This window comes from Eucalyptus grandis, chromosome 9, assembly GCF_016545825.1.
Source record: "Eucalyptus grandis isolate ANBG69807.140 chromosome 9, ASM1654582v1, whole genome shotgun sequence".
Taxonomy (NCBI): Eukaryota; Viridiplantae; Streptophyta; class Magnoliopsida; order Myrtales; family Myrtaceae; genus Eucalyptus; species Eucalyptus grandis.
In genome coordinates, this window is record NC_052620.1 from 30,631,494 (window position 1) to 30,658,054 (window position 26,561).

General features: G+C 39.9%; 2 protein-coding genes and 2 pseudogenes across 2 annotated transcripts; 2 read left to right on the top strand and 2 right to left on the bottom strand.

Moving 5' to 3' along the window:
* Window positions 1-908: 908 nt before the first annotated feature.
* On the top strand, window positions 909-1,970 carry LOC104446143 (putative wall-associated receptor kinase-like 16; the record flags this gene model as incomplete). Its single annotated transcript, XM_039302526.1, is given in 1 exon segment — window positions 909-1,970. A coding segment is annotated over 1 exon segment (1,062 nt), but the record flags the coding sequence as incomplete, so codon positions are not given.
* On the top strand, window positions 1,967-9,249 carry LOC104446146 (annotated as a pseudogene).
* Window positions 9,250-12,930: 3,681 nt separating this feature from the next.
* On the bottom strand, window positions 12,931-14,089 carry LOC104446142 (annotated as a pseudogene).
* Window positions 14,090-14,592: 503 nt separating this feature from the next.
* On the bottom strand, window positions 14,593-23,799 carry LOC120288503 (wall-associated receptor kinase 2-like). The gene is made up of 3 exons (XM_039302527.1): window positions 23,541-23,799; window positions 22,892-23,467; window positions 14,593-14,877 (listed from the first exon to the last, which is right to left on the bottom strand). The coding sequence occupies exons 1-3, from the start codon at window positions 23,797-23,799 to the stop codon at window positions 14,699-14,701; spliced, it is 1,014 nt and encodes a 337-aa protein (XP_039158461.1). The 3' UTR covers window positions 14,593-14,698.
* Between the last annotated feature and the right edge of the window lie 2,762 nt (window positions 23,800-26,561).

Genomic DNA, 26,561 nt, shown 5'->3' on the forward strand with positions numbered 1-26,561 from the left:
CCTAAGAGTCAAACTTCTTCCTTTCTCTCTAATGTTTTGATTAGCATCTAAGGACTGATAGTAATGATTGAATGATTGTTTCGTCTTTCTCGAATGTGTGGTACACAACCTAGGTAACTTTTTCATTTTTTGCACAAGCCATTTAGATAGAAAGTCAATTACTAGCAATATGACAAAATTTATCCGAGGTGATGACACGAGTCAAAGGGGAAGTTACACGCAGCCTCTGTACCATATACTAAGCCATTTGAGAAGATGTCTTCAAAGTTACTAGTCCTTGCCATTTTCATGTCATCAAAAGGGATATAGCTAGAAATTGAGGTAGGACTTGTATTGAGTTATTTAAACTCATGCATAGTTCGACCGAAAAGTCTATATATGCATGCTTTGAGACATGGATTTGGTTGCATAAGACCTAGAAAATTGTAAGCAAGTATACTGTAGTACCCTGGGCAAAGAAAATAAGCATTCTTGTGGTTAGTTCGAGTTTATACTTTATATCTTTTTCTTGTCGATTAAACCCGTTAATTGACGACAATTTTAATATGCATTGGCCCTCGTGCTATTCTTTTTCCGTAGATTAGCTTAACCAAATCCGTTGTTCTAATTCAGACTCAAATTGTCCCAAAACTACTAAGTTTTTAAGGAAACCTCGCCGTATAATTCTAGAGAAAGTTTCAAAGCGTGGCTGCTTTTACAAGTTACAATGACTCAATGTGCTGTTAATTGTGTGATTAATCAGTGTAAAAAAAGTGGTGTTATATACAGGTGTTGCTGCGGGCATAATAGTGCTGCTATTTGGTATAGGCTTTCTGTATTTCGGATACAGGAAAAGGAAGTTCATTAGGCTCAAAGAACAATACTTCAAGAAAAATGGTGGCTTGCTTTTGCAGCAACAATTCCATGAACATGATAGAACCACAAAAAATGCAAAAATCTTCAGCGCTGAAGAGCTAGAGAAAGCTACCAACAATTATGATGAGAGTAGAATAGTTGGCCGAGGAGGATATGGTACCGTTTACAAAGGGTTGTTGCCAAAGAATGTGGTAGTTGCGATTAAGAAGTCCAAGCTTGTGGATCAAAGCCAAATTGAACAGTTCATCGATGAAGTCATCGAGCTTTCTCAAATTAATCACCGTAATGTGGTCAAGCTTTTGGGATGTTGTTTGGAAACAGAGGTGCCTTTATTGGTGTACGACTTCATCAACAATGGAACCCTCTTTGATCACATCCACAATCCAAACAAATCAACAAAGCTGTCTTGGGAGATTCGATTGAGAATTGCTTCAGAAACTGCTGGAGTCCTCTCGTACTTGCACTCTGCAGCTTCCACTCCCATTATACATTGAGATGTCAAATCGGCAAACATCCTTTTGGATGATAGTTACACCACGAAAGTCTCCGACTTTGGAGCTTCAAGATTAGTCCCACTTGATCAAATGCAATTGTCGACTATGGTTCAAGGACCATTGGGATACTTAGACCCTGAATACTTGCTCACAAGCCAATTGACAGAGAAGAGTGATGTTTACAGTTTTGGGGTAGTGCTAGTTGAGTTATTGACAGGGAAGAGGGCACTTTCTTTTGACCAATCCGAAGAAGAGAGGAGCTTGGCAATGTACTTTCTTTCATCATTGAAGAAGGGCAAATTGTTTCACATTGTTGAGGAAATTATTGCAAATGGAGAAAATAATGAGCAGGTGACAGAAGTTGCCAATCTTGCAAAGAGATGCTTGAGAATAAAAAGCAAGGAGAGACCAACCATGAAGGAAGTAGCAATGGAACTGGAAGGACTTAGAGCAATAGCTAACCATCCATGGGTGAATGATATTGATGTGAATCCAGAAGAGACAATTTGTTTATTGGGAGAGAAGACCAATGTGTACATGAATAGTATTGCCAGCACAAGCACTGGGTACACGGATAGCATGAAAAGCCATGTCATGCCACTAGTTAGTAGTGGGAGATGACCATAATAAGCTTATCTATATATGTTTGGGTATGTTGTGAGGGATGTCATGGTTGCAATAGGTCTCCATTGACTGCGCTAGTGATTGGGTTCTTTCAAGTTGAAACTAGTTCGCCGAATGGTTTCCATGCATGGAAGAAAACTCTTGAGAAGTCTAGCCTTATAATAAAGTCAGAGTAATGATTCAGTAAGTGTTTCTGTGAATACAGGATAAGTTAGCTTTAGAAAGCTTTGGATTCAACTCGGTGAAAGGATGTAATATAGTTTCCTCCTCCTACCTTTTCTTGGTGGTTGCTTGTGAGATTTGGGAGCTCTATTGTCTTTTGAGTGTACCGAAGTTAATATGATATGGAAGTGCAGATTTCTGTTTGCTCGACGATGTACTTTGTCCACCTTGGATGAATCGTTTTTTTCCCGGGTAATTCCATGGTCTTGCCTGACATTCACACAATGAATCTTTCGTGCATCGATTATTCATATGAGAAATGTTCATTTCCATACACCATCATCCGAATCGAATTTCACGTTTGACTTTTGCTCGTGTATTACTCGTCCATACATCGAATGGGGGTACGGTCATGTTTGCCTTATTGAGATGCAATTATGAACATCATTCATATCCATTTGTAGTCAAGTTTTTACAAAGTTAATGTCCATATTAATAATCAACCAATCGAACACATTTCCTTCGATTAGTGAGGAGGGAAATAAAGTCCAATAGAAGTTCGAATTTCACAGGTGCTGGACTCACTTAACTAAGGCGCATCTTTTTACAGGAAAAAAAAAACCGAGAATTTGTGCTTTGAGATCCTCCTAATTCTTTGTAATTAAGGTGGCGTAGCATATATGTGGATATAATAGTTATTATCGCGCTAGAGCAAGTGCAACGATGGGTTGATCAACGGCTACTCTACTCACCAGGCTGGCTCGGCGTCCCTTACCTGATGCCAGGTGATTCGGACCTCTGCTGGCCATCGGCAAGGCCCCTCGCGGTGGCCAATGGAGGGAAAAGAAGAAAAAGAAAGAAGCAAAAAGAGAAGAAAAGAAAAAAGAAAGAAAAAAAAAAACTTGAAAAAAAAATGTATTAAATTATTATTAAAAATTGTCATTGTTGGATGTGCCACGTAAGAAGGTTAGTGTCCATGTCAACGATTTTCTACAAAATTAGTCAAATGGACTTAATTGGAAAAATTGAAAGGTTTAAAATTGAATTTAAAAAAAAAATGCAATAAGTTTAAAACTTTTTAAACAATTTTTCCTTGATACTTGTGCTTAGAAAGATGTTTGAATTCACTGTCTTTCAATCGAAATTACCGACATATGCTATATTGACATACTAAATTACAGAATCTTGACGGAAGAGGGAAGTGGAAATCTGCCACGAAGATGAGTTTAGTAGACGTGTTTTTTTTGGATTTGGTTTGGTTACACTTGCCGTAATTGTGGGCGGTGATTAAATTGAGCATAGCCTTGAGAATTTGCCTGTTATAGTTGATTCCCCTGATGTTGGGTTGCTGAGATCCGCGCCACTTGATTTGCATTTAGCCCGGAATGCTGATCGCGAAAAGCATGTTTCCAGGATTCTTCGTTTATGTAGATGTAGATGTTAAGAACTTGTTGAAGAGGACAAGCTACGAGTGTAGACTGCACATTCATTTCTAAGTTGCAAATGCATGAAGTGGTGAATAATAAGAAAGAGATCAACAATATCTGGTGAGTACTGCTGCGCTGTTAAAGGTGAGGGGTAGAGGTGTTAAATGGGTTGTGCAGAACGTTTATGGACCCATTTATAGTTAAATGGGTCATTAATGGGTCGGCTTTTATCTTATAAAAAGACCCATAATAAGTTTTAATGGGTATACACTTAAGATATATGGGTTTTAAACGAGTCGAGAAGGACGGCTTAGTTTATGACCCATTTATCAACCCATTTTTCACTCAAAACCTCATTTTCTCTCCTCTTCTCATTAATTTTACAATTTTTTTATAAAAATCAAAATTATAATGATTTTTTTTTTTTTTTTCTTCTTCTAACTCCGGTCGCCGGCACGGCGATGGCCGGCGACCGGCCATGCGAGCCTCGAGCTCGCCGGCGGCGGGCGAGCTCGAGCTCGCCGGATCTGGCCAGGCGGAGGCCTCGCCGACGCCCGGCGAGGCTCGAGCCTCGCCGACGCCCGGCGAGGCTCGAGCCTCGCCGATCTGGCGAGACGCGAACTCGCCGGCGTCGGGCGAGGCTCGAGCCTCGCCAGATCTGGCAAGGGGCGAGCTCGAGCTCGCCCGACGCCGGCGAGCCTCGAGCTCGCCAGATCTGGCGAGCTCGGGCCTCAGCGGACGTCGGCGAGGCCTCCGCCTCGCCGAGCCTCGCCAGATCTGGCGAGGGGCGAGCTCGAGCTCGCCCGACGCCGGCGAGCCTCGAGCTCGCCAGATCTGGCGAGCTCGGGCCTCAGCGGACGTCGGCGAGGCCTCCGCCTCGCCGAGCCTCGCCAGATCTGGCGAGGGGCGAGCTCGAGCTCGCCCGACGCCGGCGAGCCTCGAGCTCGCCAGATCTGGCGAGGCGAAGGCCTCGCCGACGTCCGGCGAGGCGGAGGCCTCGCCGACGTTCGCTGAGGCCCGAGCCTCGCCGATCGGGCGAGACTCGAACTCGCCGGCGTCGGCGAGCCGGGCGAGCCAGCTCGCCTGTGGCCGGTCGCCGGCCGTCGTCGTGGCCGGCGACCAGCCAAGGAAGAGGAAGAAGAAAAAAGAAAAAAAAAAGAAAAGAGAAAAGAGAAAAGAGAAAAGAGAAAAAGAAAATTAAAAATAATTAGAATTTTAATTTTTAAATAAAAATAATTTAATTTTTAATTTTTAAAATAAAAAATAATTAAAATTCGATTTTTAAATAATTTTGTTTTTAAAATTTGTATTGTATAAAATCATGTTAGCAATACCATTTTAATATATATATATATATAAGCTTTTTTATGTTTCGTTAAAAGGGTCGGGTACGGGTTGGGTATAGGTCGGCTCGGGTCGGGTATGGATCAAAAAATTTGCACTATAATAAATAGGTCATAAACATGTTAAATGAGTCGATTTGGGTCGGACCATTTATGACCTGACCCAACCCACCCGTTTAACAGGTCTAGTGAGGGTAAGCCACGAGTTCCAGGTTGTGTGCATACTTTAGGAATGAGAGATGTTGCTGAATTTTAAAATTTTCATTTTATTACTATCTGAACGGTTCTCATTGAATCTTTTTATTGTCGGTATTTGGCTGTTAATTATGACTGTTTCACCCATAAAAAGAGATTATCATTATTTTGGATACTGGAGGTGGAAATGCTTTGAATGTTCGGAGGACTGCGAAAGACTTGATGGCAGCAGGAGCTGCCGCTGTTTTCTAGGGGGCCGAGAGAGGTATAATGCTGCTCCGTCTACAAAACCCTCAGCCTTTTCTTTTAATTACTCCCTACATGAGCGCTGAAGTTCTATTATGAACTACCTAGTCCCAAATTGTAAATTAGTCAAGTTTGAGCCTATGTTTCAGTTCAGATATGTTGAATTTTAATCAGTCGGACATTCAGTGAAAGAAGTTATTACAAGTATACACCTTGTTAGCAAATTCTGGGTCAACTGTCATTCTTTGAGTTAGTTGTTCCTGAATTCTGTCTGACAACTGTGCATCTACTGATTTCAAATTACTTCCTCTTCAGGATCAAGCATGGCCAAAGAAGTGTGGCTGATAAGTATCATTATCATTGTCATTTCAGGGCATATGCGTGGTAAGCAGGTATACAAGCCTGCCCTTGGTGAATTTCAGCTGTGATTTTCTCTTTCGAAACTCAGGAGCATAGAAACACATAAAACTGTGATTCCTCTCAAACTGCCTCATTTATTGGTCCTACCAGGTGATGAGCATGCTGATAAAATAGCATCTGCAGGGGATGCTATTGGGACTTCTGACTTCTTCCTCATGGCTAGGACCAATGCACATGCAACATCAGCCAAAAACTGCTCTGTCTGATGCCATTGTAAGGGTTAATCTTTACATGGAGGTACTAGTAGACTGATCCTCTGCTTCTTGTCATGATCTACTGGGGAGTGCGGCTTCTGTTCGTTGTGAAGCAGAAATTCTGGTCTAAGAGGGCATCGCAGGGTCATCCCGTGCTGAGACACAGGTTTACAGTGAAAATGCGGACCTCTTTCCTGACATTATTACAGTATTCAAGTGATGACTAGATGTTCAACCCAAAGTTAATAACAAGAAATAGATATTTTGGCATCTTAGTATTGATAGATCTCCACTTTTTTAATCCTATACCTCCATTTCTCCAGGAACTCATGCAACTTCTGCCATAATTCAAGTGTAGATTATATCATATGACTTCTTAGTTTGTGTTCCATTTGCCTCTCCTTTAACCCTTGCACTCTTGACGCTCATTATCACCCATGATTTCCCGTACTGCTCTCTGCATCATAAGGAATTCAGCGATGACGCTTACTGACGAAACCATCCCAGGTAAGTTATACATTTTTAGACTGGTCGTGAATGTGGCTTGTGAAGTCAAAATTAGAGCCTTTTCGGTTGGAACTGAGGTGATTGAGCTCAATTGTTTACTTCAGGCAGGGATACAATTGCTCTTCATGAATCCGCTCGAGAAGGCATTTGCTGTCTAATGCTCTGTCTGAAGAAGGAAAAAGGAAAGTAAATATCAGCAACATATCCTGACCTTTCAAATGTTTGCATGATGATTTCTGGCATTTGCTGTCTAATGCTCTGTCCGAAGAAGGAAAAAGGAAAGTAAATATCAGCAACATATCCTGACCTTTCAAATGTTTGCATGATGATTTCTGTCAAAATTTCATTTTACTATGTGAATCCGTTCATCGTTTCTTAGCATGCGCTGGATGGTCAAGTTGTTCGGACAATGTTTATTGGTGTTTCAAGACACTACAAAATGGAGCATAATGTTTCCTCCGAAAGCATTGATAGAATTTCGTTTGAAATGAATAATGGAAATAATTTTTGGGGTTTCTTAACTCCTGTTGTTTATTGTAATAAAAGTCGCCGGCAGGAGCTGATGGATGCTTTGTGGAGGCACCAAGGGATGACGATGAGCTCAAGGAGATAGGACAGGACGGTGTACGAGAGACTACAGGGTATGCAATATGATTGAAGGTAAAGTCACACCATTGACCGCTGCCGAGGAGCTGAAAGAGATGGACTTTCATTTGATCGTGCGCCCCGTGCACGGTGCTCTATGCTTGAGCGCGCACCATTGTCGATGTCCTCAAGTCCTTGAAAGACAAGGGAACTAGAAGAGAGCATCTCGACAAGATGCCCATGTCTGAGGAATTTAACCAGTTGGTCGGAGCTTGGAGTCCTGGTTCAATCTCGAACGACGGTGCTCTGAATTTAAGGAGCGCTGTCGGAGTAAATTCACAGTGACCGCGAAAGCTGAAAGTAATCGAATATGTGCGGCAACATTTGAATTCCAATTTCCAGTTTCCCCCAAGGCTTCTAACACATAACGACCCACGCATTTGCATGAGAGATGCACCGCTTAGAGTGTTAGAACTCTTTTCAATATGAATGCTTTTGCTAAGTAATTACGTATCAACTTTTTTTATTTTTTATTTTAAGTAAGTCTGTCTCTCTAATGGCCGACGATTCCAGCAACAGAAGATTATTATGCTGCCGTAAAAAATTATCTGAACTTGGCAATTCTTCAGTCAAAGAAACTTGGCAATTCAAGAAAGCACCATGCCTGACTACGCACAGTAGACGCGTTAAGAAGCATAGCATAAACACGCTTATCTGAACTTTCGTCTCTTGCACCGCCCGAGTTAAACACGCTTATTTGGCTTTTCAAAAGGAAGAGTGAAAAGTCAGAATGGAATTAGGAAAGCACAGCCGCATTGCAATTGCTACGAACTTTCGTCTCTGCACCAGGCATGACCACAGGCCGAAGCAAATACCTTAAATAGCAGAGCATAAACATGGCAAGGTACAGAATCGTTTCCATCGGAGAGAGTTATCAAGTACTAAGAACTCATCAAAGATTCCTTCACTGGTGCTCGATACGGGTGTACTTGACTCGGCGTTCCATATTAACGCTTCTCGATTGGAAGACTGAGGAGCTAAAGAGGGCAAGCTGGAGTTTTTGTTTGGGTATATTTGATGTAGTAGGCTTTGAGCTGTATTTACTTTTTCTGGGGTAAACTACTTGGAACTCAATTCAAAACTTAATTGAATATAAATAATACTCATCGCCACAGACTATCGACTACCACTCCAGAAGGACAATGCATAGAATCAATAGATATCTAGATATGGACATTTATGGCCGGCATCCATCAAAGTTTCGTAATATCATAAGCGGTAAGCAAATTCAATCGAATCTCAACAACTAGATATGTATTAATGTGGGGTAAGGAACAATGAAAATAAAAAAAAAAACTCAACCCACCAAAGTGCTATAAATTTATAGGGGCTCCATTTTAGCTGTTCGTGCAATCGTTACAAACCTTCGTAAAGACCCGTGCTCTGCGCCGCATTATTGATTTCGATCAGTTGAGAACTCTTTCTGGTGAGATAAGTCTTCAAGCGATTATCCGCAGAACTAGCTGAATTCCCATGTCTGGCACAAAGAACATGTTCCCCGCAGTCGATTGCGACACTTTGGCTCTATGCTGAGACTGCCGCTGTGAACTTGTTCTCGGCAAATAGCCAACAGTTGGTCGCAGCAATCGCAACTGGCTACAGCGAACTTGTTCTTCATGCTAAATATGGGAAATTCAGCTAATCTAAGCCACGGCCAGTCAGCTTGAAGACACTCATCACACCTGGAAGAGTCATGGCAGTCTCTACCGATCGAAACGATAATGCCACGTCGTGACCCTTGACAAAATGTCAAGCATCTCGATGTTATCACAATCGGTTATTTCGTCACTGTCTCACTCTCTCACGTCTCCGCCTTAGATTTCGCCAGATTTAGACCAAATCTCCATCCTTCCACAAGCTCTTCGACGCCGACTCGCCACCTTCCTCAACTCTTGAGTCTCTAGCTCAGACTCGTCCTTGAAATCCCGGAAATCAACCTCGGGATCATCTTTTCCACGCACCGACGGCTTCCGGTTTGGCCTACCTCTTCGAGTGCTTGCCCGACGATTTCTTCAGATCGGGCCCATATGAAATCCGCAGTCGATTCGCGAGACGTCTGGTCTGGGATGGAAATCGGGAGACAATAGCACCTCGCTGAAACGGTACGAGAAGACCAGCAGGAGTAACAACAAAAAAGCTGGCTAACGATCAGAGCTTACTTCAGTCTGGTGATCGGAGGAAATGAATTTCAGATAGTTTGCAGAGAATTGCATTTGGGGTTTATTTTTTTGTTCGAATATTTAATAAAGTCCGTTTGGTGGGATGCGTAATTTATTTGGTTGACAGAGGAGTAGAGAAAGGTTGTTACAAAATTCCAATCTCTGAAATGCTTAAGCTGGCTTCCACTACCTCTCGTCACCATCATCCCCTAGGCCCCTAGCTACTACTGTTCAAATCAAGGAGGAGTAGAATTGTGTAGTGATGGGTACAGAAAATAGAATTAGAGAGAGAGAGAGAGAGAGATAATAAAATAGGTGTGATGGACTCAGCCGAAAAAGAGCAACAACTCAAATTGATTAGAGGAGAAGAAAAGGGGCGCGCAAGGGACAATGACAAAATGGGTTTAAGTTGGGCTTGTTTAGTTCATAGTCGGATTAGTAAGTTTTGGATTTAATAAGGCTTAATAAGCTTTGGGCTTGAGGCTTCATGAGCTTAGATTTCAAAATGGACTTGAGCAAATAAGCTCATTTCATTTATAAGGCCTTTCATATTTTCTGTGACCTGGACATGCGAGGTCCAAGCTGGGTCCAAATTCGGACTAAGCCCAAGGGCCTAGCCCAGGTCTTTATTTCCGGAAAATAAAAAAAAATTCGGGAGATGGAAGAATTTGAAAGAACTCATGCGATTGAGGACCTTTGGCCCTCAACTCAACATTACCTCTAAACTCCTCTTTTCCCCAACACTCATTCGGGAGTGTTGTGACAAGACGCACACATAGAGATGGCTATTCTACCAATGTAAGTAGCTATCCTTACTTTATAGTCCCAAATAAATTGAGTGAAAGCCCATGATCAAAGGATTTTGGGGCAGGGCTGTGGTAAAATTCTTTTGCACCACACTCAGGCTGGGAGGGAATAGATATGGCTAGCCTTCTTTTCCTCTTGCTCTTTCTTTATTCCTCCTAAAAAATTTATAGCTTTATTGTTTTTACCAATATTCTTTCCTCATTTAACCGTGAAAACTTCATATAATAAACATAGCTTAACTCTGCACAAACTGTAAGGATGGATCAAATTCTGACTTGAACTTTCAAAGTTGCCCAATGTAAAGCACTAGACTTTATAGTTATATCAAATCTGGCAAACCATTAACTCAAATATTTACAAAATTCTAGCACATTGATATTATTTTGTCACGACCTTCTCGTAGCTGAACCACGAGGGTAAGGCGCTTAGCATATACTTTTGCATGTTGACATTAATTTTGCACAAACCATAAGGATGGACCAATTTTTTGACTTGAATTTCAAAGTTGCCCAATATAAAGCACTAGACTTTATAGTTATCTCAAATCTAGCAAGTGATTAGCTCAAATATTTACAAAATTCTGGCACGTTGATATTATTTTGTCATGACCTTCTCGCAGCTGAACCACGAGTAAGGCTTTTAACACATACTTTCTCAAAGTCTATTAATCACAACTTAGCACTCAATTCGACGTGTAATTAATCTTACCTTTCGGATGCCATTAATTGATTATATGTTAATTAGACACAAGTAAAATATAGAAGTGTATTTAACTTTTGCGAACTAGAGATTTAATGGATTCAAACACTTGATTACACTAAATTAATCTAACACTTTTTGGTACTTTTGTTTATTATTTTGAAAATGTTTTACATGCAGTAGTCGCCTATTTGTTATCTTTTCACTAACACGTGAGGGTTGATTATGTAGGTATGCAAGCAGGGTATGTAACACTCAATAATCAGTAATATAATTATAGAGAATTTTTAAAGAATCCGGATAGGCTTAGCAAGCAAAGCAAATTGCTATCCATCATCACAAAAATTCTGTAAACTATGATAGAGAAAATATGCAAGCAAAATGCATGGTTATGGACGGGCTAGGACTAACTAGCATTCATCTATACTAATCTTTTTTATTTTATTTAATTAATTAACATGCAAGACTTAAGAAATGATCCCTAACATTCTGTATGACACAGAGATCAATTTTACATGCACTAATTTAATAACTAAATGGCAAGCAAGAATGATACGGCTATATGATATGCATGATGAGTTTTTAATGACATACTATGGAATTAGTTCTAAATACTATCATGTTAGTATATTAAAATTCTCATAATAGGTAACTTTTATGATGCATTTAAAATCATATATTAAAATAAGACTATTGCATGGAATTAGTCAAACATTGACTTCCTTATCCCCAAGATAGACTTGATGAGTCACGAATGGCAGCAACAGTGGGCTTGGGTTGCAATGGGGGCAAGACAAGTGAGGCCTCGCGGATGGACTGAATTGGAGCGCCGGAAAAACCTGCAGGGAATGATCAAGGCCTGGCGTGGTCGTTAAATGGCTGTGCAAGACCCGAGCATCGGCAACGCCGGCATGGCTCCGGAAAATCATTTTTCTAAAAAATGGTTTGTTTTCCTTTATTTTGTGATATGTGATCGAAAATTTTTTTAGTGTTTGGATCTTATTCAGAAAATGATCTCAATCTCATGATTTTATCTTAGGGGGAAAATTTGATTTTTTAAATTTTTTTCTTTTTTTCTTTTCTTTTTCCTTCTTCCTCCCTCCACCGGTCTCCGAGCCTCGGCGAGGGCTGACTTGGCCTGCCTTGGGCAAGGTTCAGCCTTGGGAACTTGAATATATGAAGAGAAAAAATAGAGAAGAAAACAAGCGAGAATTTTTATGTGGAAAACCCGTCCCAAAATCAAGCAAAGGGAAAAATCACGGTGCTGCTCTAGGTAGTGAAAGTATGATCTAGGGTTACAAGTTTTAGCATTATCTTTTACCCTATATATAGTAGGAGTCTAGGGTATACATAATTAATATGGAAATTACATGTATGCTATTAGCAACAATAAAATCCCTATTGTTTGCTTTAACATTACAGATGGGTGACCTATTGGGAATTGCTTGCCTAAAATAAATTGTTTCTGCACTTGAATATTATTTTCCTCTATTAGACTCAATAACTCTATCAATCTCCCACTTGGAGGCTAATCTTTTAAAAATAAAAAGAGCAATATTTTTTTTATAGTCTTTATCTTTGTAGCCCAAATTGTCCTAGTGCGGCGGCCTCCCTCATCACTTACCATGGAGGCCAACTAAGACAATACGCAGCTTCAGTTTCTTAGTGGTAACAACCTTTGTTGACATATATGTTGGATTTTTTGCACCAACAATCTTTTTCAATGACAAAGTCTCATCATCTATCAACGGAAAAATTTGATATACTTTAACTCAATGTCTTTTGTCCTTGAATGAAATACTAGATTCTTTGCAAGACAAACAACACTTTGAATGTCGCAGAAAATAACCCTGTTATCCTGCTCCTTGCTTATCTCCTTCAAAAAAAAAATTCAACCAAATCATCTCCTAACCAACTTCAGATATAGCAACATCCTCTATCTCGGTGGTTGAATTATATAGAAGCCCGAGAATGTTTCTGGCACCTTCCATTTTTCAAATATCGTCCGAATGTTATGTTACACAAATATGGAGCGCAGTTACTTTATTTGGACGCAGCATCTGAACTTGGAGCACATAGAACAAGCAACTAAAGAGACAAAAAAAGAAAGAAAAAAAAAAAAATAGTACAAGGGCCAATATTGCCATGAAGTCTCATCTTCCGCTTTCAATTTCGAAGGGCACTTGGTTGCTTATGCTATCATCATTTCTTGATGCATTGCTTTTGAGGATGCCATCACATTCGCTTGATCTCTCACCAAGAAAATGCTCGGATTCTTCAAGGTCATAGCTCTGATTCACCCATGGATGCCTGTCCATCACCCTCATCAGTCCCTCCAGTTCTATTGCCGCTTCCTTCATGGTCGGCCGATCTTCCCCTTTCACCCTCAGGCAGCGGCTCGCCAGCATCGCGACTTCCTTAATCTCGTCAGGGTTCCCCTCATTCAACACCCTCAAGTCAATGATTTCGAACAACCTCTCGCCCTTTGTTGTAGAAGTAAAATACAAGGACAAGTTCCTCTCATTCTCTCGCCCGATCGAAGGACAAGGCCCTCGGTCCGTCGGCTCTCGGCCAACACGACCCCGAAGCTATAGACATCACTCTTCTCAGTCAACTGGCTCGAGTAGAAGTACTATGGGTCCAAGTACCCGAGGGTGCCTTGAACCAGCGTGGTCAGCTGCATCCGGTCGAGGGGGACTAGCCTGGAGGCTCCGAAATCAGCAACCTTTGCAGTGAAATTTTCATCCAACAATATGTTCGTGCTCTTTATGTCTCTATGCAAAATCTGAGCAGATGCATCGGAGTGCAAGTACGAGAGCGCACCTACAGTCTTCCCCGCAATGCGCAGACGAGCCCTCCAGGATAATGTGGACTCATGGCCGCACTTGTGTATGTGGTCGGCAAGGGTGCCCTTGTTCACAAACTCATAAACTAATAAGGGGACCTCCGTCTCGAAGCAACAACCGATTAGCTTAACCACATTGCGGTGATTAACTTGGGAGAGGATGATCAGCTCATTGATGAATTCTTCGACCTGACTGCGGTCCAAAATCTTGGCCTTCTTGATGGCGACAACCGTATTGTCTGGTAAGATCCCTCGATATACTGTTCCTTGGCCTCCTTGGCCTAGGATTCGGCTTTCATTGTAGTGGTCCATGGCCTTCTTGAGCTCTTCGTCGGTGAATATTCTCGCCGATTCAACGGAGCCTTCGTGCTTAGAAAGAAGTCTCTACAACATAAGGCGGCCCCCATTTTTTAGGAAGAACTTCTCTCTCTGTCTGCTGATCTTTCTTTCTCTTAGCCCCCAATATAACCAGGAAACGACCAAAAGAACCAATAGGAAGTTATGCTCACACCTAGGAAAAGACGTCACATTCGGCGTACAAACAAATCAGTCGTCCATCACCCTACATAAGGTTCACACTCCGAAGAAAAGGGGAAAAAAAGAATCGAAATATGCTTAACTCTTTCTTTTTCATTGCTCAAACAATCTTGTGTTAATTACTTCTCTGTCCTATTTTCTTTTCTCCTCCATCAACTTGAAGCTTTTGTATTAAGACGAACCTTGATAATAGCAAAATAAACCTAAATATATAGTTATGCTTAGAGTATCTTTTGATAACAGGAATAATATAATGCATCAAGTGGATAAAACGTGCTTGATTCTTTTTCAACAACGAAAGAACAAGTGGTTGATTTGTTAATATCGAGTTGAATAACTTGAGATGACAATACATGTATATAATATCAATTTAATTCATGGACACAACTAACTCAGAGAAAGATTTACATTCGAAAAATGTCGATAACTAACAGCAGAAGCTGGAACAATGACATAATAACAACATTTAAAGAATGTGAATGAATTACAAGATAAAAGAAGCTTTTATATGATGAAAAGGTTTGAGCAATGTGTACGACTTACTGACCTAGCACAATGTCAATTGAGCGAAACCTCTTTTCATGGATGATAGGAGTACAACCCTTGCCATCTTTTCTTCCATCTCCTTGGGATCCCTCTGGACATGAACAATTATACGATCCTGGCAAATTCGTACATATTCCAACACAGGGTTGTGAAGTCACGCATTCATTGATATCTGTAGGAATATATTCCAATTAGAAGAAGCAATCCGACTCCATTTCAATTGGAAGAAACCTGAAAAAGTAAATAGAATTCCATGATTTGGCAACACTTTCAATTATGAGAGGACATGTCAAGTCAATTTGCATTTCTTGAGACACGATACCTCAGCACACTTTTTAAGGGATGGGTCGTTATCTCAAGAGCTTAACCTTAACCAATTTGCATTTTTTGTTTAGAATAGAATATTTAAGAATTATCGAACAAAATTGTGCCATTACCAACTAGAATAACACATCACATAGAAAATAATTCAAAAATAACTGTCTACAAATACAGAAAAATGCTGGATGTATTAACATCGGTTCATGAAATTAATTTACAAGCTAATTTGACCGACTCATATTGAGGGTTCAGTATGGATTATATGTTTATAGACTCAATTGCTGTTGACCACTTTAGTTTGTAAAACAATCGTATGGACTAAATTTAGGAGAGAAGAATGTCTAGAATATGAGGAAGGATTATTGTGAATATCTACAGATTATTGCTAAAGGCTTCATAGGTTGTTGGGAATAACGGATCCCCGAAAACCGGATTCGACACTAAATCGAACCCCTAAAGCAATGCGGAAGACGAAGCCCGAGAAAAACACGTATCACCGATCATAAAGCACACCACGGATTCGAGCGTACCTTGTTAGCCACAAATTAGACACCAATGCCGAAGATCGAGGAAGAAATTCTGATCCGATGATGTCAATTCGCCTTGAAAGGGAAAACGGCGTGGCCTTAAGCGTATTGTTCTTTTTGGAGGGAGAGAGGGAGAGGAACGTACGTGCGTTATTCCAACCGGTGTCTTCCTCTCTCTCTCTCTTTCTCCTTTTATACGTTCCTTTATCAATGGGCCCTAATTCCGTGGGCCGGGCTTTTAGGCCCAACATGGGCGAACGGGCCTTAAGCCCATCACTAATAAAACCATCATCTCCCACTCGCACATGGTAGGCTGAATAGGATTCTCTTTACCTCTCTTCAACATTCATACCAGTGAATAATCCGTGCGACCAGCATACTTTGAGAGCTCGTTGCCATACATCTGTTAGGAATATATAGCAGCTAATGGGCATCACATCCTGAGTAGATTTAGTATGCAGTACCTTAGATCGATCAATCACATTTATTATCTCTCTTGATCTCTTTTAAATAATGATATATATATATATATATATATATATTGTATTCACAATTATGATTATCACAAAGACAATCATAATTGGTTAACCGGTAAATAAAAAACTACAATGTGATTCTCCAAAATCGATCTTCCTCTTTCCTTCAAACTCTCAATTTCAGTTTAGCTTGCTTTTCTAGAAATGTCCCATTAGATCGAATCAACTCATGACCATTGGCAACATCCTAAGATAGCAAACACTAAATAGAAATCTTAAGAATAAGTAAGAGTCATGAAGGGACTAATGAATTGAGGAACTCTTTTCCTCAAGAGTCTCACATGACATAAAAGTTGAGATCAAACTTTTGCCATTCTTATTGGTCATCTCATGCATACGTAGTATGAAATACATATTACGGTATTAACTCATTTCCCATGGAGCTTATGTCTACACCTTTCAATACTGTACAGATGATAGTTTAGACATACCCAATGTCTAACTTGAGTTCACGTATCTACTCATTCACAAAATTCATCAGAACTCACATCTGGCATCATAGATAGATAAAGTAAAATATGTGGGATATTTTACTTTCGGACATAATAAGTATTATGTCCTCATCTTAACACCCAGTTAAAGCAACATACGTATTTTAAGCTTGAGCTCTCAATTATCACCTAGATAATAAGCTTAAAAACAGTATCATCTCTATTTATCACACAGTAAATAGAGGCGATTACCCGTGTGAGTGGGATAATCTTATATCTGTCCGACATACTTCCTCAACTTAAAATAATGCACTGAGCATTAAGATGCATAAAGATCAAACAAAGATTCATAGGCATTAATGATGAAAAACACAAATTCATCAAATGTGAGTGCTTCAGGGAAATTACAATCCAGTACATCAGACTCTACGCAATTCTAGAGATTTCATATGGCTACAAAACACAGCTCTAGGTATTGGCTTTGTCATAGGATCTGCTACCATTCTATGCGTAGTATGTACTCTAAGTTCACATCTTTTCGTGCAATCATATCATTGACAAAAGTATACTTGGTATCTATATGTTTGGTCTTGCCATGATATTTTGGATCTTTGGTGTATGCTTTTGCTGCTTGGCTATTGCAGTTAACCAACAATAAATCTGCATCACTTCCAATAGCACCTAAATGATCCAAAAAATCTCTTAAGCCAAACACCTTCTTATACTGCTGCTGATAATGCCACGAACTCAACTTTTATCGTAGACAAGGCTATATACTTTTGTTTCTTACTGCTCTAACATATGGTGCCATTATTCGGTAAGAAAACAAACCCAGAGGTAGATTTCCTTTCATTTAAATCTCCTCCCCAATGAGCATCAGAATAGCCTTTGAGTTGCAGATCCTTTCCTTAATAACTCATCGTATAATCAGCAGTCCCCTTTAGTTACCTTAGTATTCATTTAACGGCTTTCCAACATGCTTAACTTGGATTAGATTGGTATCTGATCACCATTCCAACTGCAAAACATATGTCAGGTCTTGTACATATTATAGCGTACATCAAGCTCCCAACAGCACTAGCATAAGGAACATGTTTCATTTGTTCATTCTCTTGTGGAGTCCTTGGACACAGTCTATGGCTCAATCCTTCACATTTTGCAATAGGAGTGTCTATGGGTTTACAATCCCATATCCTTCAATTCAAAGTTGGAAGACAACCAACTCTTGACATTATTAACAAACTCCATATTACTTCCGGCAATTAGTATATCATCAACATATCATGATATGATCACAAATTGATCTTTGGATCTTTTGATATATATAATGATCCTTATCTATCATTGTAAAGTCATATGCCATTATGGCATTATGAAAACGTATATACCATTGTCTTGACAACTGCTTAAGGCCATATATCGACCCCCAAAGTCGACATACCTTTTCTTCTTGGTCTTTCACTATGAAAACAGCAGGTTGTTCCATATATATTTCTTCCTCTAATTCTCCATTGAGGAAAGCAGTCTTTACATCCATTTGATGTAACTCAAGATCCATACTAGCCACTATTGCCAGAATTATGCAAATCGAGGTAAATCTCACTACAGGAGAAAATGTTTCTTCATAATCAATTCCTTCCTATTGATCATACCCATTTGCCACAAGGCGAGCCTTATGCCTTTCTATCGAGCCATCAGCCTTTCGCTTTATTTTGAGAACCCACTTGTTCCCAATAGCTTTGCGTCCTTTTGGAAGACCAACCAGTTCCCAGACTTTGTTTGATTTCATTGAATCCATCTATTCTTTCATTGCATGAATCCATTTTTCCTTACTAGGGCAATTCAGAGCCTCATTAATATTTCTTGGCTCATCCTCATCTTGTGGAGCAATCATAAAAGTTTCCCCTTTAATGTCAAAACATCGACGGGGAATACTTTGGCAACTTGTTCGCTGTATGAGAGATTGTACACTTAGCACATCATTCCCCATTATGCTCCCACTTGGATTAGATAATGATGACATTGTCTCATCATGTGGTTGCAATTAAGAATGAGTTGAATTCAATTCATCACTTCTCATATTACTCCCACTTGGACGAACTCCACTAATATCATTATCTTGATCCAAGGTTTCAAATAGGAAGTAATCTTCTCCTATTTCGCCTTTCTTAGGAAATTCATCCACTAAGAATGTGACATCCCGTGATTCAAATTCAGTTATTCTCCCACTTTCCTGCTCACCTATGAACACATACCCTTTCGAGTGTTCGGAGTATCTCATTAAAATACTCTACTTTTATCTGAGACTCAATTTCCCAAACTTGTGAGAGGACATATGAGTATAGGCAGCATAACCCCATGGCTTAAGTAAACTTAAGTCCGGTTTTCTACCTGTCCATAACTCATATGGAGTGGAACTAACTGATTTAGAAGGCACCCGGTTAAGTATATAGGCAGCAGTTAACAACGCATCACTCCAAAAAGTGATATGTAAGTTAGCATGTGCTATCATAGACCTAACCATTTCCAGTAGAGTTCTGTTTCTTCTCTCTGCAACACCATTTTGTTGAGGAGTATATAGAATAGACAATTGTATTTCTATTCCTTTTCATCACATTACTTTCTGAACTCATCAGATAAATATTCTCGACCTCGATCGGATCTCAGTGCTTTTATTTTCTTGTCTAATTGATTTTCTACCAAGTTCATTAAACCTTTTGAAACAACTTATTGCTTCAGATTTATGAGAAATCAAATAGATATATCCGAATCGAGTATAATCATCTATCAAAGTGATGAAATAAATAGCCCCATGCCTTCCTCTCACATTTATTGAACCACAGACGTCAAAATGGATTAAATGCAGAGGAAATTCAGCTCTTTTATCTTTTCCAAATGGTTTCCTTGTCATTTTCCCTACTAGGCAATGCTCACATATGAGCAAATCGACTTTTTCAATGTTGCCCAACAAGCATTCTTTGGCTAGTCTATTTATACATTATTGGTCAATATGACCAAGTCTAGCATGCCACACATTTACATCATTATCATATAAAGTAGAAGACGTGAAACAAGGGAATAACAAACATTGACATTACCACAGTCAACATTTAGTACGATAAAACCATCCAGAAAGTGACCACAACCATAGTAGTTTGTATCCAAATACAAATCTACACTGCTATTACGGAAGTTCACACAAAAACCAAGCTTAACCAATATCAAAACAAACACTTAAATTTCGACGAATTTCCAGAGCATATAGAACATCATGTAGGAACAAAGTGCGTCCACCACGCATGTTCAATTGGCAGGTGCCAATCCCTTTAACTTCATCTCTGGAGTTATATCCCACATAGATCCACTTAGTTCCAGTTGGTACTCGTCGGAATTCCACGAAGGATCCTCTATCCTTCGCTACATGATCTGTCGCTTCTGAATCTACAGTCCACAAAGGATTGGATTCAGCCAATAATACAGAACTTGACACATAAGCTAAGTTCTCAAATGTACAAGAGGTGTTTTCCTTCTTTGGCTCACAACAGTTGCGAATATAGTGACCATTCTTGTCACAATTGTAACACCTCACCCTTGACATTTTCTTCACTTGAGGACGTTTTCCTCTCTTGTGTTGGTTAACTCTTGATTTCTTGCAATAAGGACTTGATCCTTTGCTTTCCCACATATTGAACGAATCAATACGTTTGCACTTAGAGCTCAAAGCCTTTTCTGAGCTAGAACCAGCATTGCAAATATCTATTTTCGGCTCACATGCCGTCAAGCGGTCCTCTACCAGTTTAAGGTGGCGCACAGCATCCTCAAGATCTTCCATAACATGGTCAAAAGCTTCTAGTGCTTCTTGTTTTTCCAGCACATATTGAATCTTCATATTCAGTATTTCACAATTGTTGCCGTTCACATCAGCAATTACGTTCTTAGTTGCTGAATCCATCAATCTGAACATATCAGACATATATGCACAAATAATTAATGCCTATCATTTATGCATCCACTTTGCACAGACCCATCATATCAATGAATAATTTCAAGTAAGGTTTCAGAATAAAAAAGGTCACTACGTTTCCAATCATCCTCCAAAAATCCTAACTTAAAACTATTATTAATATTATTGTCTTATGCAAAATAAATTCTATGAAGTTATAAAAACTTCTATGAACTACCCACAGCTAACTACCCACGATGTCGCAATAACAAAAAGCAACAGATAATTTAATATCCAATAGAATAACAATGCTTTCACATAATACAACAATCCATTACACTAAGTACTATATACAAAGCAAAATATCAACATAGAAAGAGATATTTAACACTCAAAAAACATCTCAAACTAATCTAAGAAATAAACAGGGAATGTCCCTTCTAATCTATCAATCAAAACATCTGAGAAAACTGAAGGTACATTTGCCAACCATGGAAAAAACTTTTAGAGAGCTTTCATGTCGCCACCAAGACGCATTTACTCTACGCCATGTGGTGCTCAATCTAAGGGTTGAAGTTTTGGCCAACTCAATCCTATAACCCGGGACCACGTTGACCTCCCATAGCCGATCTAACACTGCTTGCCATTCAAGTGGAAGAGTGTTTATCAAAGCCGGCACCTTCTCAAAATCCGGCATAAGATAACCATTCCAGATGATTTCTTGTATCATCTGATTGACCCTAACCACGTGTGATACTAAATCACCGTCATGCCACCGATAATCAGCTAACTCTTTCATCAGCCTTTTCAGTCTAGCTCTTCCTTCGTTCGTTCTCGGGATTGCAGGTATCCTTGCATAACGCATCATAGTTCCTGCAACAAATGCAGAACCAATAAATGGATCACTTATAATCCACAATAAACAAAATGGAAAATATATAATTTTGCATGATTTATGCAACAAATGCAAAATAAAAAATGGATTACCTCTAACCCACATAGACATTTTTAAAAAGAAACAAATCCTTTTTCTTTTTCTTTTTTTTTTTTTTCAGGTCAACGGTCAATGGTCGTCGGTCAACGATCGTCGGGTCAACGGGTCAACGGTCAGGTCGTCGAACCGGTCGTCGAACCGGTCAGACCGGTCGGACCGGTAGGGCCGATCGGGCCAAGTCGAACGAATCGACCGCACGTGCCCCACGCGTGCCAGGCGTCCGCGGTCGGGTCGGGTCGGGTCGCCGGCGAGTCGCCGGCCGGTGACCGCCCGCCCAACTGTCGTCAGCGCTAACATCAGCGATGACGTCATCCCAGCGGTTACCGACCGTTGGATGACGTCAGCACATGTCGGTCTGCCGACCGACGCGTGCCGGTTCGCCGACCAGCGCGTGGGATGCACGCGTTGGCCGATGCCAGCGCTTCGGGCGCGTCGCACCCATGCGCAGCGGCTTCTGGCCGTGCGTGTGGGCGCGTGCGGCGTCGCCCGGCGGCGCATGACATGTCGTCGGACTCGCCTCGACGACCTCTTTCACCCAGCTCCTTCAGAAATTGATTTCGACTTACGGAAACTCAAAAAAAGGACGAACAGGGCTCGGGTGTCGGGATTTCTCGCCCTGATCCATACGGCTGAAAATTTTTGCGAAAAATCAATCAAAAAACAACGAATAGGTCGGGAAAACGTGAACTAGGGTTCTGATACCAATGTTGGGAATAATGGATCCCCGAAAACCGGATTCAACACTAAATCGAACACCTAAAGCAATGCGGAAGACGAAGCCCGAGAAAAACACGTATCACCGATCGTAAAGCACACCACGGATTCGAGCGTACCTTGTTAGCCACAGATTAGACACCAATGCCAAAGATCGAGGAAGAAATTCTGATCCGATGATGTCAATTCGCCTTGAAAGGGAAAACGGCGTCGCCTTAAGCGCACTGTTCTTTTTGGAGGGAGAGAGGGAGAGGAATGTACGTGCGTTATTCCAACCGGTGTCTTCCTCTCTCTCTCTTTCTCCTTTTATACGTTCCCTTATCAACGGGCCCTAATTCCGTGGGCCGGGCTTTTAGGCCCAACATGGGCGGACGGGCCTTAAGCCCATCACTAATAAAACCATCATAGGTCATATTAAATTTCAAGCAACGAAAATTCGTGCTACCGAAAGAAAAAGAATGATCATGTTTTACGGCCTAGATTGTTATGATTTTTTAGATTATAAATTTTACGTGATTATTACGAGAATCATTTAAAAGATGTAACATTCATGAAGTCAAAATTTGGGCCTCTGACTTAAAAGTTTCTAACAATTTCTTTCTCTCAGTTTTTTATGCGATTGGATCCATTAAACATGCTCGCCCGTATTGAAATAATGATCCACGATTCTATACATGAACACTTGTTCGGATGGTCTCATGAAAAGACCAGACAAGGTACCTTGACAACCATTTTGTAGATAGGGGTTCCCTTGAAAACCCTCCAAGCAGCGGCACTGGTACCCGTTTCCATTCTCAGCATCTGTACAATTGGAGTTCTCTTGGCACATGTAGGTCGTTGTATTCTTCTTTGCATCCTCGCATGTTTGATCTGGAATTAACCAATCGACAACTATAGGGACCATATCAAATGGCGGCTCGTGCAGATTGTCCGTGGAGAAGCTAAAGAAGCCGTCTTCGGCAACGAAAGCGTATCCGCATGGATTGAATTCCCAGATGCCGGCATGATTGTTGAAGCTACTGACAGAGATGTTATATTGGTAGGCGTCTCGAGGTATGCTAGTCTCGCAGCAACCAATGCCTGAGCACGACCCATTAATCACGTCCGAGAAGCTCTCGCATGAGGACAAGCACCCCGTCACATACGTGCTTCCTTGTCGGCCGCTGAAGGTTGCGTACGTGTCGCATCCCACGGCGATAAATTTGTTCTTGGCAGAAGATATGGGGAAATCGGGAATAATGAGCGAAAGATTATTGTTGTACGAGGATCCGCCAAACGAATTATAACATTCTTTGGCTACAAACGTTTTTTACACTAATCTCGTGATGCTCAAAAGATATATTGAGTATTTGGAGATTAGAATCTTTACTGTACATATAAGGAGTGGGAGTATCAGTCGAGTTGTCGCAAAAGATGAAAAAAGCGTCTGATTCTTTGAAGTAGCAGTCGTTGCCGGCGTTGTTCATCCCAAATGGGTACGCGAAGGTGAGGTTGCCACATCTGTTCGCGCATCCGGGCTTTGTTGTTTGGACTACATCCGCCGTAACAACTGAGAATAGAGCCACCAATGAGCACAACAACAGCACAACTCTCAAGGGAAGTCTATGGAGCAGCATGGATCCACCCATATTCTTCCTGAAATGAAGTGATTGTTTGCAACAAGATGATGAGCTTCATAGCCTGATGACAACCTTTATAAGCGATGATGGAGCTTCTAGAAAGCTAAGTAGTATATGCATTATTCATAGTCCCCACTATATTGATAGTCTTCGCGGTGATTACATCATTAGTAATCAATCATACGGTTTTATCCACCATCCAATCCTAGCATATTCTTTGTCAATTGTGGGGTCGTGCGTGTTGTCAGCTGTTCGATCCAAAACTTGTAATCATCGGCCGTAAGATCCCGCTGCCAAATAACTCCATGAAAAATTAAAGTAGAAATTTCTATCACTATTGCTCTTAATTTATACTCTCCAAAAATAAGCAACTTTCTTGCTCTTTTTGCTTGCATTCAGTCCCATTCCTTGTCCAAAGCATCAGATGCAACTGACATTTTACTCTCTATGGCTCTTCACTAAGAAGCCTTGACAAGCATGTCGTGATTCACGTTGTGGCGTCGCAATCGTTCGTAGGAATTTCCAAACTGACTTGCAAATAATAAAAGTCGTGAATAGATAGATTTTTTTTTTCTTTTCAATCTAAGAATTAGTTTCGATGGGTGGTGCTCGTAAACTATTGCATGCACATCTCTAACGTATGAACTCCTTAAATATTTGTACAAATATCAACATCATATTTAAATCTTTATGTGCAGTGTAATATTTCGATTTATGCTATGTACAATTAAAAAAAATAGGTACATTGATGATAAGTAATAAAGATTTATTAGATACAGCAAGAAACTGTTGATTCAGGTCTGTTCGAATTTGAATTTAAAAATCAAAACAGCACCAAACAACCCAAATATAGAAGACGAATGAGAATGAAATTTGCAGTGTTTAAATATTATTTGCTTAGTAAAAGGACTTCAAGAGTCCAAAATTGATTTTGAGAACTTTCTTAGATTTGCCTATAACGTTTCAGGTAAATTCTAAGTCAATGGGGTCAGTTTTCTAAACCTTCAATTATGCTAATTAAATTCTAAACCTATTATACTTGTACAAATTTAATCATAAAATCTTCAATTATGCTAATTAAAACTTAAACCATTAAAATTTACCAATTTAATTTTTCTAATCAAATTTGACCGGAAATTGCTATAGTATATAATTTTTATAATTTTTCGGAAAAGGCCAAGTCAAGGCAGCCGGTTTCCTTGGCAATTTCTAATGTGCGACAATATGTCTCGTTCGGAGTTATGGCCCACCAACTTTGGGTGCATCATTGATAGAGAGTATAAATGAGATAGGATGCTTATTCCGCCAAGACTTGAAAAGTCAAGCAAGTACTAAGCGTATGCAATGGGAGATAACAACCAGAAGTGATTGGTTCCTAGATGGTTCGGTCCTACCTTGAAATCGAGAACTAGACCAAAAGGATCGATTCCTTGTTTCTAAAATCAAGAATTGGACAGGTGCTCTTGAAACTGGACTAACCAATTTGGTTCAGTTCCTTGGTGGATCATGGAACCCGTGGCATGTTCACAATTTTTTTTTTTTTATTTGTCATTAATGTTCAAGATGAATTGAAGATGTTCTTGATAACCAAGTTGTTTTTGCAATCAATGAATTACGTGTAACAATATAGGTTTCACATAATTTTTTTTTCCAATTTGTGGCAAAATTTGGTTAGAATGAGCAACTACTGCTATGTTTTGATTTGTTCTTGTCATCTTACTCACATGTGTGAATGAGATGAGAATCGTGCGACTCGTGCCTATCTGCGTGCATGAGTGAAGTTTGAAATGTGAGATAGAATAGGGTTTTTTTAACAAATTATAAGGAAATTAAAAAAAAAATGGGTCTGACTTGGGTGGGTGGTTCCATACCAGGAACTGAGAATCGGACTAAAATTCATTGGTTTCAATTTTGAAGAATTGAGACCCAGATCGATGCCCACAGGAACCACCCAAAACTAGCCGATTTGGTCCCATCCAAGTGGTTCCTTTTGCTTACCCCTAATCACAACTATAAAATAGAAGAATGTCGAAGAAGAAAAATCATTAAGAGCAAACTGCTTTGAGCTAGCGATTGGTGGAGGGGTTTATATGTTGGATATTTCAATAATATTTTGAAATATTTACAATAATAACTTCAATAATAATTATAACCGCATTGAAGACCATCATTATTTTCAACGGTCACATAACGATTTTTTAACGGTCATACAACGGCTTTTCAATCGTTTTGTAACGTTTAATTTATTTCTTAAATAAATCATTCATTATTTTACAACGACTCTTTTCACGGCTCTATTTTGTTTGAATATAAAATCTCATAAGGCAATCTTAAAAATACACACTGAATGAAATAGCGAATATTCTTTCTTTTGAAATCTTTCCTTTCATTTTCCTTGCTAGGTTATACACAATGTTGTTTCTGTTCCTTCTAATATTCCGTGCGGAATATAGAAGAATGTTTGTTGTATCTTGGGAGGATAGCCATCAGAAGCCAATCGCACCAAGTTTCGTACTCCGAGGAGCGGAATTATCCTTAAGGAAAATGCTTATGCTTGCATGCCTCAGACAAATTTATTTGTTCTCATCAGTTTTTTTTCCTACATTATATTCCTAGGTGTGAAGTTTCCGTTGCATACTAGAAAAGAAAAACGCATATTTTCAGAGCGATTAATCAACTAGTTACAAAGAGGTAAAAACTAAACATTTGCCATTGTCATGCTACGAAAAGTAAGATTTTTAGATAAGATTTCATTATATACTTTTACATTA

Bases quoted from the DNA above. Each gene is read 5' to 3' on its own strand.
- LOC120288503 (XM_039302527.1), bottom strand. From the start codon at position 23,799: ATGGGTGGATCCATGCTGCTCCATAGACTTCCCTTGAGAGTTGTGCTG. The intron at 23,468-23,540 runs GTAAAGATTCTA...AAACGTTTGTAG, and splicing joins TCCCACTCCTTATATGTACA to CCAAAGAATGTTATAATTCG. The intron at 14,878-22,891 runs GTACCTTGTCTG...ATATTCCTACAG, and splicing joins TCTACAAAATGGTTGTCAAG to ATATCAATGAATGCGTGACT.